Source organism: Micropterus salmoides, unplaced genomic scaffold (genome assembly GCF_014851395.1).
Source record: "Micropterus salmoides isolate LMB-PRFRI ecotype aquatic unplaced genomic scaffold, ASM1485139v1 Ms_hic_scaffold_12, whole genome shotgun sequence".
Lineage (NCBI taxonomy): Eukaryota > Metazoa > Chordata > Actinopteri > Centrarchiformes > Centrarchidae > Micropterus > Micropterus salmoides.
The window spans coordinates 17353996-17371945 of NW_024040263.1; the positions used below are offsets into that span (position 1 = coordinate 17353996).

General features: G+C 39.2%; 1 protein-coding gene across 1 annotated transcript in view; it reads right to left on the bottom strand.

The window, feature by feature from the left end:
- The window catches only part of usp43a (ubiquitin specific peptidase 43a), a 146711-nt gene that overhangs the window by 53933 nt on the left and 74828 nt on the right, over positions 1-17950 (bottom strand). Inside the window, exons 7-11 of the mRNA XM_038713771.1 lie at positions 14162-14330; positions 10970-11081; positions 7390-7493; positions 630-707; positions 335-464 (exon numbers count right to left, since the gene is read on the bottom strand). Of these exons, the coding sequence (XP_038569699.1) occupies positions 335-464; positions 630-707; positions 7390-7493; positions 10970-11081; positions 14162-14330 (593 nt within the window). The remainder of the gene's footprint in view (positions 1-334; positions 465-629; positions 708-7389; positions 7494-10969; positions 11082-14161; positions 14331-17950) is intronic.

Sequence of the window (17950 nt, forward strand, 5' to 3'; positions counted from 1 at the left end):
AGTGAGATTCACACACCAACACACATGCTAACGCACACACACACACACACACACACACACACACAGGAGAGAGACAAGACAATCAGAGAAACGTCTTTGAATTTTAACTGAAAACGCCTGGCATAAAAAAAAACATTAATCACCTTGTCATAGTGCTTATTACTAATGCAATGCAAGTTGGATTAAGTGCCGTCGGCACAGGTTGCTGATGTAGGCTACTTTTGATTTTGCCAGGATGTCTCTCACAATGACAAATGCCAGTTCAATTGGTCCACATAAAATCAAACCGGTTTAAGCTTGTAAGCCAGGCCGGCAATGAATGCTTCAGTCTCACCTGTTCTTCTTTGGTATACAGCTGGAAGCACTCATCTAAGGTACAGCTATGCTGCTGCAGGTGCTGCTGCTGCTGGTTCCTCACACTCTCTGCATCCTTCACCACCTCCTCCTGGATGCTGCCAAACAGACTGAACACACACACACACACACACACACACACACACACACGGTTTCAAGCAAATACTAAAATAACAACAGTTGATAAACTGTGTGTGTGGTCTGCCTACATGTTTGTTAACATATATACAGTATGTACTACACTAGAAGTTAAAATGTTTTTGCGCAATGCTTACCATTCTTTAGTCTTGTGCTCCCACTCAAGGACAATCTTCACATGGGCAGGACCCCCGGGGCCACAGAACTTCAGAGCTCTACAATACAAGAGAGAAACTGTAAAATCACATTTTAAATCGAAATACATATCTTCTAGTCAGTTTTACTAAAAAGCAATGCATCATCTCCAAAAGTCTGACACCAGAAAACCAAGGGAGGCTGAAATCTGTGTTAACCATCTGCGTCGCCAGGTCATTTTTCCGGGGCATGTTTTGACTGTACCCACGAATGTAACTCAACAACAGCAACAAAAATATTTTCCATGTTAATATGCAATAATCTTCATGACGCAGCCTGTCTCGCAGGTCTTAAGAGCGGAGTCTACTCGCAATAATATCGCTACATTTTGTTTGAAGTTCACTTAACGTGACCCCCCACCGTTACTGCCTGTGTTTAGAGAGAGCACGAGGAGAGAGAGCGAGAGAGAGAGAGAGAGAGAGAGATCACACATTGCTCACAGCTTCAGGGCTTATCCAGGACTTCTGAATTGCAAAATTGCAATCAGTACATTTAAATATAAATGTTGTCGGTCAGTATCTAGTCTGTGTATTAACACAACAGTCGCTGCAAAGTAGTGAGAGATATCATGACACCTGACCGCGACACAGACACCTGTCCTCTGTGTCCTGCTGTCTCTGTCCCCCTTGCTCTGAGACACTACTGTTATTGCCTCCAGGATGCTTCATTCCCTCTGAAGCGGCTGTGAGCTGCACTCTATCAGAGGTGCTGAAGTAAACATTTGTGGTGATATTTCTGTCTGATCACAAGTGTTTTCAGTTTTGGTTTCTTCCTCTGATGAACAACAGTGTGCTCGTCTCATCGAGTAGGCTACAAGTCAAATTATTTATTTATATAAACCTAACTGTTTTTAAAAAATGGGCAAACGATCAGCCCATAAAGCATAGGCCTATAATGGGCCGGCTTTTTTGTTGTTTGAAAGAGCAAAAATACATAAGAAAACACAGAAATTACAAATTAAGCTTATTCTAAATATAAAACTTGTAGAAATATTGAACTATATTGTCTTTGTTTTAAATCATGAAGCCTCTACTTGTGTGTAACACACAAATGACTTTCTGATGACTAGCCTAGTTTAGATAACTTTTGGAGCTCCCTTAAATAAACCAATTCCTAACATTTAGGAATATTTATGCACAGCATCTATTCTCAAAGTTTTACACTTGAGTGGTCATCCAGGTCTAAATAATGGTTTGCACTTTCAATAAGACATGTGCTGTCAATGGAGTCACATTAGTCATTTGAAGACAACAAGCACCATCAGTCAGACAGGTACTGACTGACATAAGCAACACACACTAATTAAACTAATTAAGCTAATTTATCATTGAGGTGAAAAGGTGCCATATGCACATCTAAAAAGACTTTAGGCTACTTCAGGCATGCATGCATGTATGTAGACTCAGCTGGGATTAGATTAAATGAGAAACAGGTGAAACATATCTGACAGTCTTACTGCTTTATACTATGCTATATTCTTCTTATTCTGAATTGTCACCTCAGACATTTCCCCAATAAACTGGTACAAAAAAATCATCAGAATGCAGGAAATCAAGTGTTTAACCTCAATTCATGCAAAACACCTATTTAAGGCATATCCAAAGTAAATTGAATGTAGTTCTTGAACCATTTGGAGTAAATGCATGGTTGGGCTTCTCTGAAAGAGAACACTCTGGAGTGTTTAACCCAAAAGTAAGTGCTACTGGAATTGATTAATATAAGTTTAAACACACTAAAACTAATATATTTTTCTGCTTGAAAATGCTTGCTAACAAATGCATGCAGACAACTATAGCTGGGACTTATGAGCTGGAACACACTGTAGGGTCACAGCATAAAGCCATACCTAATACTAGTTTAAATTTCATACCAATACCACGAAAAATTACTATTTTAGACAGGTTTTTCTAAGTGTACGTGTCAGCGTATTTTTTCTAAAACAGCACTGCCCCTTGGCGGCAGGCGGCTGCATCGCTCCGTATCAGCCAGTAACTCGACGCAGATGTGTTTTTTTGCTTGTAGATCATGAACTTCCTACTTAAAGCTGGATATCGTTATTTTCAGAATTTTATTGGCAACATGAAGTGCCAGTCATCTGCACAATTGCTTGCAATTGGCTTGACCTACCCACGAAATAATAGGGGCTGGCACTTCCTTACAGCGCGGGCTCTCGTTGGCTTTTGAAGGCTGTGAAAGGGACATGTGAGCTCTTATTGGGGCGAACTAGCTGTCAGTCGAAAGGTTAGAGTTCAGAGGCTAATTTTAATACAAAATATCGTAATTATTTACGTTCAAATCGGAGTTATTACGGTTATAATGACATACGAGCCACGTCTGCCGGCAGGTATGAAACGATACCGCAGCCGTCCCTGGGGATTTATTGAAGGAATAATGTGTTTTGGACTAAATGTTTTTACTGGATTGGATCGTCTGGACCTTTGACAACATAACAAGACCATTTTTGTTGGAATACGAAAGCTGCCGCCAGGACCTGACGGTCCGCAGGCGGGCCGTTGGAATGTTATTCAGGGTGTTCATGCTGTTGTTTTTTTATTGTTTACTGTGAACATGTAGAGACTGAGCGTTACCACTAGATGTCAGCCTTACAGATCATGTCAACACAATCCAGAGAGGTTAAAGAACTAAATAAAGCAATATTTTTAAAAACCTTATTATAAAAGAGGGAACAAACATCAAACTCTGATATATAATTAACTAAATTTCCACCTCCTGTATCTATAAATGCTCCTCTCCACTATGAAACAGTTTATTTATTTCAAACAGAATATTTCTCATATAAAAATTATCCAATAATATCAAATACAGACAATACATGAAGACTCCCAGCTTCCGACAGACAGCTTATAACAACACGGTGCAGGATGAGAGTGTGGCAGAAGTTAGCAGACAGAGAGCGATGGACTTCACATGACAGGATTCACAACTATAATAATAATTTTTTATGAAAAGCTGTTTTGATTCTTTTGATCGGTGGAGCCTTATAGACTAAAGTAATATAAATAATCAAGGAATGGACACATGCGGACTTAACAAGCACTTCAAAGGTAAAGGGAATCGGCACTTTTCTTTTTCTTTTCATCTCTTGTACCATGCAGGTTACACCAGTAAATCTATAAGAATTAGACTTTGGGGCTTGATGTTTCTGTTTTGTGGAGAATCTAACTGATCTAACGATGTGTTGCATGTTCATACTGACATATTGATCATATGTTTAAACATTAATATTTGTATTAACAATCTAAGCAACTTTGAAGGTGACCCCACAGGGTTTAAGAGGTTTTATACATCCAGACCAGGCGTTTAATCAAGACCTGCGTTTATTTGTCAAAATGTGTTTCCACACCAGGCCAGTAAACGGGGTAGGTGGCTATTTTGGACTCGGCTATTAATTGAAGTTTTATGGTATTACATGAGTGCTGCAATAATGATTGCATGTAGATGGATGAGAAATCTTATCCTTGATGGTGTAACACTCACTACAAAATGCAAGACACAAAGAGCTGTCTTTTGCCTACTCAAGGATTCATAGAGTTCTTATGGAGCTACAGGGTTTTGCAAATCTAACAAACTAAAACTGTATGTGTGTGCGATGGGGCATGCATACATGTGCGTATCTGTTATGTGACAAGTGAACATTTATTGAGTCCTGCATTACAATACCTAATAAAGCAAGTGACAGATACACAGACTATGGACCTTTGAGTGTGCCACTGGAATAATTGTAGATGTTAACAGCATTTAACTAAAACTAGTAATAAAGATATTTTTTGTCTTTAAATTATAAACTCATTTCTGAGTTTCAAAAGTGAATTACAATTGCTTTTTATTATTTCACTTACTAATGTGTCTGCCTATCATATTCCATATCAACATATATTTTTCCTCTTTTAACATTTCCATTTGATCGCTTTAATGGAAAGACAGTTCTCTGTGTAAGCAGTGTGTATTTTACAGTTAATAAACAAAAATCTACCAACTTCTTTGTATGTTTTATCATGACAGTAATAGAAATAATAAATTAGCAGCACATCTATGTTCCTAGAGTCCTATATTTCCCAGCTCACTATCCTCTTAATATGAAATATTAAGTCGACCTTTCAAAGGGTTTTATGTTCTCCGCAATGTTTTTTTTCCTTAGGTCACATTTTCAGTGTATGTTTCACTGGGTCCCCCGCCCTCAAATTTGCAGACAAGACGCTTGGCTTGAGTTTAGACATTGATATCTTTACAGTGGCTGAACCAATTTTTAATATTTAATCTGCATTTAATACATTCATCTCCCGTCATTCTTTTGCATTTTGAACTGCAAAGATAGCCGTACCAATCTCTCCGCAATTTTTTATATCAAGAGACACACATGCCGGGAACATAGGGCCCTGGGAACACAGGGATGAGCCCTAAGCATCGAGTCCACAGTCTGACTGTGGTACATGAATGAATCTCACGAGCCCTAAAGTCCCCAAGCGGCCTCTTCAGTATTCTTCGGCATATGGGCTGCAGTTCCAGTAGAGTCGGGTCGAGGGTTTGTATGGGTTTATTGTACTGAATGGTCTCAGTGGTGAGCTCATACAGATACAGTAACCCAGAACTTATTGTTGACTTTTAACTTGATGGCCTCTTTCCATGCTATATGACCTCTTCGGGCAGAGGTCTTTTATTTGTTTCCGAGGTGCGGCTCAAATCTAGAGGTAACATAACATTTGCAGTCAGAATCCCGAAGCATTTGAACAATCTGCCAATCTCTTAAAAAACACTTTGATCAAAGAGCTTTTCCTTATTTTACTTGATTTCATTGCTCTTTTGCTGGCTTCATTTGCTTTCCATTCTATGGGAAATTGTTTTTGGTTTTTAAAATATTTAATGTAGGGCTTTTTAGTCTTTATTCATGATAGAGACAGGAAATGTAGGAGAGAGAGAGGCGACGACATGCAGTGAAGGGCCATGGGTGGGACGAGAACCTGGGCCTGCTGTGGAAAGGGTAAGCCTTTGTACATGGGACATACACACAAGCGATGAGCTAGCCAGCGCCCCTAGGAAATCATTTACATGATCTGCTTGTTATGAAGTTGTTGCCTTGTGTGAAACACTTGGTAACGTGGGTTTAGAAAAGTGCTCTACAAATAAAGATTACTATTGTTATAATCTAATTTTGATTGTTTTTTCTATCCTATTCTATCTTATCCAGGGAAGTTGTATTTCAATAGATTTTTTTTTCCAATTAAAATTTGTCACAGTGAGTTCAGTTGATTATCTAGAATAGCCAGAACATTTTTTAAGCTTTGAGAGCCACAAACTTAAGGACACAAAGATACTGGGTTGCTGGCAGAAGAAGAAAAATCTTGGCACTTCAAATCAAATCTACCAGCTACCGAAATGTACAAATATATTGGACTATCTTTTTGTGAAGAGCTGGCAGGCAGACATGGGGCAAAATTAACAACCAACACAGACAGAACACATTTTACAAAATACCAGATAAGAATCTAACTTTAGACAATAACAGAAACCCATGTAAACAGACAAACACCGACCAACTACAACACAGGGATCATAACAGACAAACCCTAAACGAGAACACAGAACTAGAACACAGAATACAGAGCAGATTAAACCAAAATAATACGACAAAAAACTAGAAGCAAATACTAAGACATGAACTAAGGCACAGGACTAGGAACAAAGACATGGAACCAACAACTAGACTCCCCAACAAGACACAGACAGGATCGTGACAACCCCTGAGCACGCTGGTTACCCACAAGTCACTATGATTGACCTAAGGCAACTGAATCATATAGCTTCTGCGAAAGAAAAGTATGCAAACATGTAAGGAATGTGATAAGAAATCAGGCTCCTAAGGAGCTTTGTGACCTGGTGGTACATCTCAGGATTTCTGGCTCGGTAACTCAGGGTATCTGTGGGGAACTGTAAGGTGCCCTTTCATAACTTCTCAACTGGACAGATGGCTTCCTCTGTATGGGATTTCAATATGTGGAACCCACAGACCTACAGTGGATCATGGCCGGGAGCATTTTAAACTTAAATGAAAATAATCTGGTCATTGAGTTTTATGGTAATTTTATTCCATCATTGTTTGTGTTTGGTGATGTATTATCTTTTTGAACTTTGCATATTTTAAAGACTCATCTAGGGACAGACAATTTAACAGATGGTTAGTTTTGATATTCATCATCTATAGGTATTGTGAAAAGTGAACAAAAAAACATCTGTCATTGAATATGATATAAGCAATGAGCTGTGGCTGACACAGAAAGGGCAGTTCACACAAGCACATGAACTCTCACAGACGCACATGCTTGAATAGACACACATACACACGCCTATTGACTGTATAATCTAACCTGAAAGACGTTCTCATTTCCTAGCTCCTTTGTTAAAGGACTGACCCTCACTGTAGCTCAGTACAACAACTAAGCGCCTCAGCTGTATGGTGACACCTTGAAGCTCTTTATCACACAGGAAACGAAGGCATTATCTTCATACCGTCATTATACTTACTCATAATCCTCTTAACGTCTATTCACTTCTGGACGGAAGAAGCTTTTCTGACTGCTTTTCTAGTGCTTCAGTGTCTGATACAGTTATTTGTTTGTGTGTTTACTGCTACAGTACAGATCAGTCTGTTGTGTGAGTGTGTACGTGTTGGTGTGTGGGTCTTACCTGTCAACGGCAGGGTGGTACAGTGGCCTGCTGTCCTGTGGGGACAGGTAGCTGTAGGATGCAGAGCCTCCCACAACTCTGATCTTAAAGAACACCCCAGCATTCTGTGACAGAGAAACACACAATAGCACAGCTAGGTCATTAAAGAGCTTACTTTCTGAGAGCTGCTACTCCAACTTAAACAATGTCATCAGAGTCAGCAGCAGAGAGTGTTAAAACTCATCCCTCTGGTAGTAAAAAACTGGTGAAAGGATTTTATGATTACAATGATAAAAAAACAACAATTGAAGATATATCTAGGAAAGCTTGTTCAGCTTTAATTTTCAGACAAGAATGAAATTCCATGGAAAAATAGATTTTTAACGAGCATGTTCAAACAGCAAGTTGATGAGCAGCGGTGTGCAGTCAGGACACTGCACCTTATAAATCAATGGATAAATATTTTTTACGGTAGTATGTTTAACACAATCAAAACAAAATTGACTACAGTATATACTCCTTTATACTTTTCCCCGACAAGTTTACTCCTTGTGTGTGCAACTATTTATTGTTACTGCTGTATAATAATAAATAAAGTTTTTTTAAGAAAAAGCAAACAACTCACCTCAAAGAGCATGCATTTGTAGAAAGACAGCGTTTGAAACTGTTTTAGAGGGGTGTTGATTCAACTTCATGGTCATTTTGGAAATGTAGTCTGTAAGTGCTGTTGAATTGTACTGTTATTCAAACAGGTGTTTCTAATATTTTGTGCACCCTATTTATATCAACTGCACAAACTGTGGAGTATCATGGACAATGATTCTCACCCTCACCCTCTGCACTGGTAACGCACAGAAACACGTTCAGCAGCTGACTGTTAGCCCCACGATGCACAACAGAACGCTACAGGAAATCCTTTCTTCCTGGGGCAATCAAACAACTCATCTACCTCATGTATATCATTGACATAATCATTGAACACAAATAGAGAAAATGCATTTGCAGATGGATTATAACTCCTCTGCTGTCTCAGCAGCAAAGACAAGCGGGGTAAGTTATTAGGGAGCAGAGAGCAGAATCAGGTTGCTAATGTGTTCATTCTGAGCGGGCCGCCATCGGAGAATAGGAGCTGCAGCCGAGCATAAAGAGAAATAAATTAGTTGGTTGATAGGAGCCAAAGGCAGCAAATGAAAAAGGCACAGTCTTTCTTTTCGTTTGTAAAGACCTGAGTAAGTATACATTCAGAGGGCCTTCTCTATCTATTGAACTATAACAAAGAAGAGCAGACCAAGACAACGAGTAATTACACAAGGTACATTTTTGTATGAACTTTGCAGAGTTAAGCATCCACAAGCATCTATGTGACAAAACATTTCAGTCACAGATGATGAGGATAATTAAAATAATCCTTGGGTAGGTAGGAGGCTCACACGTAGCACGGTGAAGGTAATTGGTAATGCAGTACATATGGTGACCTCAAAAAACATGTTGTGGAACAATTTGTCTGTCAATCACTCTGGAAGTCTTTTAGGTGAGATCTCACAGTTGATCAATAACACCACAAAAATAACAAAGTCTTGAAGAACTGATTCAGTATTTTGTAAAATACCTGAGATTATTTAAACGGTTAAAAATTTTAACTGGTCTGTCTGGATTTTGTTTGCCAAGAAAACACTTTTTAGTCTCTCTTTTTCAGATAGTTGGAATTCTTGACAATACAAAACAAGCACAATTTAAAAGTCAGATCTCAAGTGCTATCAGGGAATGTACCTCTTTAGGTGTAAGAACAAAACACATAATTTTGCATATATAAGATATTGAGCCTGATGTATTGAATTTGTTTGTTCATTCATTTCATGTGTATTATAAATGTGGTCAGACAATTTTTATAAAATCCACCGAAAGGTCCTCAGTCATCACAGGCTTGGATAAAAATCATATATGCAGGTTTTCACATTAACAATAACTTTCATCCATTTTTAAACCTTTCCTCTGGCTCTAAAATCACTTGACCAGCCATTTGGCAAAAAACATGCACTCTTGTTCAATTTTGATATGCTTCTTTTTACAGAACATCAGGGCTGGGAAAGAAGAGCTGGATTTTTACATGCAAGTTGGTTCCAACTCAAGTTATGTTTTTTCTTTTTTCATACCCTGAACTGAAAGTTGTATCTTGCTAGACAAACCTCTGGGTGGTGCCAAAACACCTAATAATGAAGGAGCAGGCAACCACTTGAATGGCAGCAAGTACCCACACACTTGCTGCGGGTCAAGGGAATGAAGACTTTAAACAGCAAGTTTATTGAAGGTGCTTGTATGATTAGTTCACCCTCTTATTTGTACAGCAGATCACAGCTTTTATTTCTTCTTTTGTTTCTTGTAAAATGAACAAAGCATCAGCTAAAATTTAAGACCTGCACCCCTTTTCAGCTAAAAAGTATCTGTACCATCTACAACTGAAAGAACCTGGTGATTGTTTTTATTCAGGAGCTAGTATCTGGTCAGAGCGGTTTTGAGAAGGTAGCTAATAAATGGATAGTGATCAGAAAATAGAAAACAGACTAATATTTGTCTCTCGTCTTGTTCTTTTCTTATAAAGCTGGAGAGCTGCTCACTTTGGATAAGCCCACCTCAAATATTGCCTGTCACCATGGCATTGCCCTTGGCAACTCGACGACCAGCAGCAGGGACAGTGTGTGCATGCGTGTCTGTGTATTTGAGAGTGCAGCTGTGGTTTAGGGCTTCTGGTGTGCAGATGACTTGAACTGTCTATGGAGATGTGCTCGCCAGGGATGCACTCTGCCATTATAGTTCATTTGAATTAATTGTTTGATTAACAACATTTTCAAGTGTTGCAAATCATTTTTCCTTTCTCTGAATGAATAGAGGACACAGTCTTTTTTCAGAACGAGCAGAATATTGAGAAACTGTATAATATACTTAAAATAGAACAACTGTCACAGAAGGAACTAAAAGACACCAAATCTGAATCGTATTAATCAGGTGCGACAAATAAGTGTTTCTGCAGCTGTGCAAAACATGAATTCTCTGTGTATTTGAAAGCTTTTGGGGAAAGATACACTTTCCCCAAACCAACATTTACGAGGAGATGTGTTTTAGTTTACTGAGGCAGCAAATGTAGTTACTTTGAAATAAATAAAGAAAAGAACTACAACAGCTAATTAATAATGCAGGAGCCAATATAATATTGTAGTCACATACAAAGAGTTACACAAACTTTAACAACAGCGAATCCAACAATTCTTCAGTTGGCATTTTAAGCAGAAGTATCATCAGAGGAAGCTCTTATTTAAAATTAGTATCAAAATCACAAACAACCAACATCTGAGGTACTACTTTTTTAAAACACACTGTTATGTGGTTTAGCCTTTGTCTTTATTTTTACAACAGCTTCCAATGTAAACAGATGTTTACAGTTTTAAATTTAATACACAGGAAACCAATCAAGCTTGTATTCTGCTCTGTGCTGCTATTTTAAATTTAGTACTCTGGAGTCTAGAAGGTCCAGAAATCCCTGAGCCGAAGGGCTCAGGGCACAGAATAAGAGTAGGGGACATGATATTGGAGCTGCGGCCATTACCTGAGCCTGAGATCCATTCAGCATCAAATAATAGAGCTTGCTGAGGATGCTCTGCTGCAGCTGGTCCCAGGAGATGCTCCTGTCCTCATGCATGAGAAATGGAGGTCCAAACCTGAGAGAGGAGAGGAGAGGAGTAAAAACGGGAAAGAATTATAGAAAATTACAAAGTTAAGATATCTCAGTTGCTTTTATCGGTAATTAATACAACCAGACACTATTTTGGTGTGGTGCTGTGAAAATCAACACAATCTTCAGCTTTTTCTTTTGAGATTGATTAACTTGGCAAGTCACCCACACTGAAAAACATCATGAATTCATCTCCATGGAGGATGAGCTTTTTGACAGTAGAAGAAGTGTCAGTATAAAAGGTCATTGCAACTTATTGTGTCACCACCGCATCTGTCAAGCTGTCAGGTGTCAAGTGCATCAAGGCTTTACTGTCAGTGCCTCGTGTCCTGTACTGACAGTTTGAAGTGACATCATGTGGGGGCCGAACAAAGCTGAGAAACCAGTTTGTATATCACTGATGCACCAGTGCCTCATAATGGGTTCTCCATCTCTAGGTCAACTCAATGTTTGTATGCCCCCTGACTGCACTGCAGTGGCTGTATTGGAGGCTATTATACATTATGTGAGGTTAATAGGAGAGGCATAGGTGTTTGTCTGCATAGTCAGAGACAGATTATTTAGACATACGCAGTTGAAAATCAAGTTCCAAGGTTTTTATTATTAAGTTAATAAGAGTGAGCGAGAAAGAGACATACTGTACATACACACACAATTGACATACAGTCAATATCCAGTTTAGTAGGTACACTGAGCTAAAACTGTAATTTATAACAACATCCCTGAAATAATTTCTACCTTCATGCAAGTTTCAATGTTTTAGAGAGGTGTTGATAACATTTCGTTTTGGAGGCTGTTGTTTGTGGTGCTGTTGTTTGTACTCCCAGTATAATAACTGCAATCACCTGGCTAGACCTATGAGCTTCAGTTAAGGGGAATCTTAATGCTACAGCATGCAATGATATTTCTAACAATAATGTTCTTTAAACGTTCGGGCCCTTTCCTGTTTCAACAAACAAAGCAAGGGCCGGAAAGAAATTGTTTTTCAAGTTTGGAGTCAACAGACTTGACTTGCCTGCACATCTTTGGGATAAGTTGGAACACTGACTGTGAGACATGCTCTGGAGGGTGAATGAGAGCAAATCCCTGCAGCCGGGGTCCCAAATCTTTTGGAAAGCCGTCACAGAGGAGTGGAGGGTGAACTGCTCAGGTGTCAACATATTTTGTCGGGGTGTCCAAATGTTTAACGCAATTTGATTCCGTTTCTTGGATGATTTATGCAAGCAAATTCTTATAGCATGATAATTCAAATACTATATTAGACTAATATAGACTAAGAACTGTCCTTTAATCTTGGTGATAGACGGCTACAGTAAAAAGACAGACTTGGATGTTTACAAGAATGTACACATAAGTCCTGTGGCATGTGGACAAATGTGTCCTCAAATTTCACATTCTGACATTATTAGGCCTTTCACAAGGAATGCCTGTTTTCTGTACCCACATGGATTTATAAGTGTATAAGCATGAACCCTGTGTACTCTGCAGCAGAAGACCAAGCTGAGCTTCCCTGTCAAGCTCAAAAGGGCACAAGATGACTAAAACTGGACTGACTGAAGGGAAATATGAATCCATCCTTCTTTGTGTCAATAAAAGTTGAGATTTTATTGATCTCTGCAGGGAAATCTGAGCCCCCTTTATAATTTAAAAGTACTAATAATGGTGGTATATTTTCTTTGTCCATAGTAATACCCTTAGTATCAGAGGATTACTGTCTGAATGCCACTACAATTTTAACCAGGCACTGTCATAGACACAGTCTACCCCTGGTCAAATGAATACTGCCATTAGAATAATGTTCTGAATTACAAAGCACACAATGTCTCACAATGTTTTCAGGAACATTGCAGTGATAGAAGTGATAAATGTACTGCAATTAACTGCAGTTCTTGGAACAAACCTGACAAGAGTACTGCTAGGATGAGGAACATTACGTTGCTATCATGAATGTTCCTCAGCAAATGAGTTTTCCAGCAGTTGAATCCATGCAAGAGAAAATGCACTTTTAATGCTAAATGAACTAACCGAACTAAAAACATGCACTGGATGTACTGTATTTAGCAGGTCTACTTGATAAATAAAAGAGGTATTTGTTACGACCCATGGGCCGTTTCTGTGTATATAGGATGTTCTGCGTGTTTTCTTCTCTGCCCGAAGCAGGACCTTGCCCCGCCCCCAGTGCTGCGGCCAGCTGGCTGAGGAGCGCGTCTGATTCCACTCTCCTAATCGGCGAAGGGTACAAGGGCTGGAGAAGGAAGGTGCTGTGGATGAGAGTATGGTGGTCTACAGTGAGAGAGACAGTGTCAACAGAGAATGCTTGGGAGTCTGCGGCGAGCGTGTGGCAGTTGGCAGAGACAGAAACCGACAGTGGTAAAAAATCTGATATAATGCTCCTGTAATTCTCCCTAGGAATAATCTAAAATTGCATAAGATGTACAAATGTACCACTGTGTTTTTAAATGTTTTAATCGATTGAGATTCAGGCTGCTTGCACTGTTTGGTCCAACTGTGTTGCTGATCTGACACAGCCTACGCGCTAAGAAACTTAATGAGGCTGCCTACCCTTGTTAGAGTAACATATGGCATCTTTTAAAACCTAACATTAACAGGTTACGTGATTTAATTTGAACACATTGTTCGACTCGGTCTCAGGTTTCTACACTGCCAGCTTTCAGCTATGGGCTGAATGGGAGCTCAAGCTGCACAAGCTAAATAAAACCAGCGTAGTCTGAGGCATTCACGCAATAGATGTACAGGTCGAAGTCGAACAGAAGTTGGATGTTGACATTGAGACAGCATGATGAAAGGGGGAAAAGAATATATGAGGTATTCTATTTCAGACTGCAGACACAGTAGAGCAGAGGGAAGAATGTCTCTGCACCAACTGTCTCACAAACGTATGCTGACATCCTCAAATGCAATCTCATAAAAGAAATCTAAGTTGAAAACTGTGTCTGCTATTGTGTGCACTTCACAAGATAACTCTACAGCTGAATTAACTGAGCACATTATATCAGGTCAATAAATACTAAAACCAACAACAATAACAGTCGGCTTGCAGCTCACCTGACAGCCTGCTGGCCAGATCCTGCTGTGTTGCAGATTAGGAGGAGGACTTTTCTGGAGCCTCCCTGGTTCAGGTATTCAGAGGAGAGGGTGCCAGATGGAGGTAACCTCTGACCATCAGGCCCGGCCGTAGAGGTGTAAGGGGAGGAGGGGAGGCTGTGGTGATACCCTGAGCAGAGAAGAGGAATGGAAAACTGTTTCATAAAGGCTGACGTACACCCTGAACTGTTATGGGCAAACACACAGTTTTCTTTTGTTTGTTTTTTGCTGGAAATTACTGACAAAATCTCATTTATTTTTAAGCAGACATTAGTGACTTGAAAAATGTATATAACAAGCCAAACAAGGCTTCTTTAATGCAACTTAAAAATGAATGCATACAGCCATTGTTTCCTGTAGCTTGTTCAGATTTCTCACTCATATGAAATCATACCTCAGTTTACAATGAAAACTGATGTCCAGGCATGTCTGTGTTGTTATTTAGTATTCAACCAAATGCATCAGCTTTGTTTTCACAAAAGTAATAATCATTATCTCTAACTTGGAGGTTTACAATAGGGGCTGAATAAAAGGAAAAAAAACTATTAGTTGACAAAAGGAAGGAAAACTGTTACATACTATAGGTAATGTGTTTTTGTTTCTGGACTTGTAGTACATAGTAAATGTTTGGCGAGTTTGAGGTACAATATACAGGTGCATCTCAGAAAATTATATTGTGAAAAATGTGTATTCTGTAATTTAACTCAAAAAGTGAAACTTTCACATATTTTATATTCATTATACATACAGGTAAAATATTTCAGGACTTTTTTGCTTTTGTCTTGATGGTTATGGCTTACAGCTCATGAAAATCAAAAATCCATATCTAAAAATATCAGAATAAAGAATGTATAATACAGAAGTGTCAATCAGAGAAGGAGCCTTTAATCTCTCAGTCTGGTTCAGTACACACAATAGATGTCTGGAAGATACTCACCTTCACTACCCTTCACAAGAAGGGTAAGCCACAGAAGGTCATTGCTGAAAGGACTGGCTGTTCAGAAAATTATGTATCAAAGGATGTTCATGAAAAGTTGACTGGAAGGTTAAAGTGTGGTAGGAAAGATGCACAAGCAACAGGGATGACCACAGCCTTGAGGGGGTTGTCAAGCAAAGCCGATTCAATATCTTGGGGGAGCTTTAAGGAGTGGACTGAGGCTGGATCCAGGAAATGAGCTACAAGAGTGGCATTCCTAGAGAAAAAGAACTGGACTGTTGCTAAGTGTTCCAAAGTCCTCTTTTCAGATGAAAGTAAATGTTGCATTTCAAATCAAGGTCCCAGATTCTGGAGGAAGACTGGAGAGGCCCAAAATCCAAGTTGCATGAAGTCCAGTATGACGTTTCCAAAGTCAATGATGATGTAGATGTCAAGAGGATAATTATAGACAAGCTGAAGGCCGCTATCAAAGCAACCTGGCCTTCCATGACACCTCAGCAGTGCCACAGGCTGATTGCCTCCATGCCACGCTGCACTGATGCAGTAATTTGTGCAAAAGAAGCTCCGACTGAGTGCATAAACTTTTTCAGAACTTTTCAGAAGGTCTAGATTTCTGTATTATACATTTTTTGGGGTTTTTGAGTTTCATGAGCCATAATCGTTGAGGGAAAAAAAAGGCCCAACATCTTTCAGTTTATGTTTAATGAACCTATACTATACGGAAGTTTCTCTTTTTGAAACTTAAGGAAAGAAACTGTTTCACAATATTGAAATTTTCTGAGATGCAGGTGTACTTTTACAGAAAAAAAATGTAATTTACAGAAACAAATTAACTGGTGTAGAGCTGGCAATGTTACACCTGTTCAAGCACTTACTCTGTAAAAGTGTTACTTATTTTAAAAGCTTCTGCGAGGCTGGGAGGCAGGACTGATGTGGACCAGCGTTACAAATCAGCTTTGGGCGCCAGAATGAGAAACTGCTATGCAAGGAGCAACATCAAATATGGCATGTTTACACTGTGATTCTGGAAACATTTTCACAAAAATTTCCATTATACTAAAATTGCCCTTTGATTTTTATTTACCCCAGGGAGCTATAAGAAGAATTACATCTGCTACCACACTTACACACACGCCCATGCTGTGATTAATAGTGGGTAATAGCTGAGGGGATACAGAAGGCCCAACCTCTTGACTCCCAGGAAACATAAACTTTGACATTATCAGAGGATTTAATTAAACAATGCTTGTTCGAACCCTACCACGCAATTAATCACTGCCAACTTCCAACATCACACACACACAAACAAACCTAAGCACACACACAGGAAAGCAAAATGTGAATAGATGTAAAGCTTAGATGTAACGCCATCACAAAGCAAGCAGACCAATTATTAAGACACACACTCCAAGCTCATTCGAGACACTCCGATGAAGTGTTGTGTGAAAGCCATTTTTTTGCGTCAGAGACAAGGACAGAAAAGTCCACCATTGTTTTGCAGAATAACTGGAATTTTAGTAAATCCACATTTTGGTTGAAAAAATATCTGAATAAGAGATTAAGTGCTGACTGTTAAAACAAGCTCAGAAAACTGAAAAAGCTTTGAATAACGTTTGTCCAAACTGAGGTGCTTTTCTTTCCTAGCAGACGGGAGCAAGTCGATGTGACATTTTATGCATATTGCCTGCCCTTTGGGTTGCCAATTCATCTCCCGTCGCTTTGTCTCAGTCCCCTCCCTCTAGCTGCTCTGTCACCTTGAACTTTCAGTTTTTCACCTGAGAGGTTGAAAAGTAAAAAAAACAGGCAATTTTGTTTTAACCCAAACTGTACAGCATGCTCTCCAACCATTATCCCTCCAACTAATCACCAAAGCACCTAAAAATTCAGCCAACTCATGGTGTATTTTAAATGATTTATTCCTCACTCTTTCCTTAGTACCTACTCAATATTTCATGTACTTTATTGCAAAGTGTTACAAAATAAAACAATACATAACCATAAAAAAACTTAATTAATGCTTCAGTTGCTATAAGGGGATATTGTAGGGAAAACCAATAAAATATGTTGTCAGTCAACGCTTTGCAGATATGTTTAGTATGAACATTTGCTCTGTTTACTGTTCTGTTTATTAAAAATGTTTCCTCATCATGTAGTATCCAAATGGAACATCTACGATACTGGGTAGAATAACATTAAAACCACGAGTGGGTAGTTTCAAAACTGGAAAGTAATATGTAGAGCATGGCAAGGAACGTGATTTTGCCCATATGTCCCGGGTGTGCTCGGAGAACCGCCTGCCAGACTCTCATTCTCACCTCCTCTTCCGTCCCTCTCTGAGATGGACAGAGGAGAACCCTAGACGGAGGGAGGTGTTAGTGGGGTGGAAAAAGACAGGGGGCGGAGTGAAAGAGAAAGGACACCAGTGTGCATAGAAAAGGAGAGACTGTGAGGGTGAGAAGAGGAAAAAGTAATTCCCAAAGTGAAGAAAAAATGTACGGAGACAACACAACGACATCTGAACATTCATAGTGAGGAAGAAAGAAAAGCGCCGCTTTGCATGTCCTCTCATAAATGCCAAACCATTTGTTGTTGTTATTGTGACAATGTTGTGTTTGCTGCGGGAATGTTCATAATCATCTATTTCTAATTAAAAGATAAACATTCAGAATGAGGTGAATGCAAGTGAACTGGGGGAGAAAGAGGTAGAGATACAGAAAGAGCGGGTGTTGTAAGAGAGAAACAAGACGAGAAATCACTCTTGAGATTGGAGGTATGGCGGCGTTAATTAAACAGCTTAGCCCTGAAGAAGATAC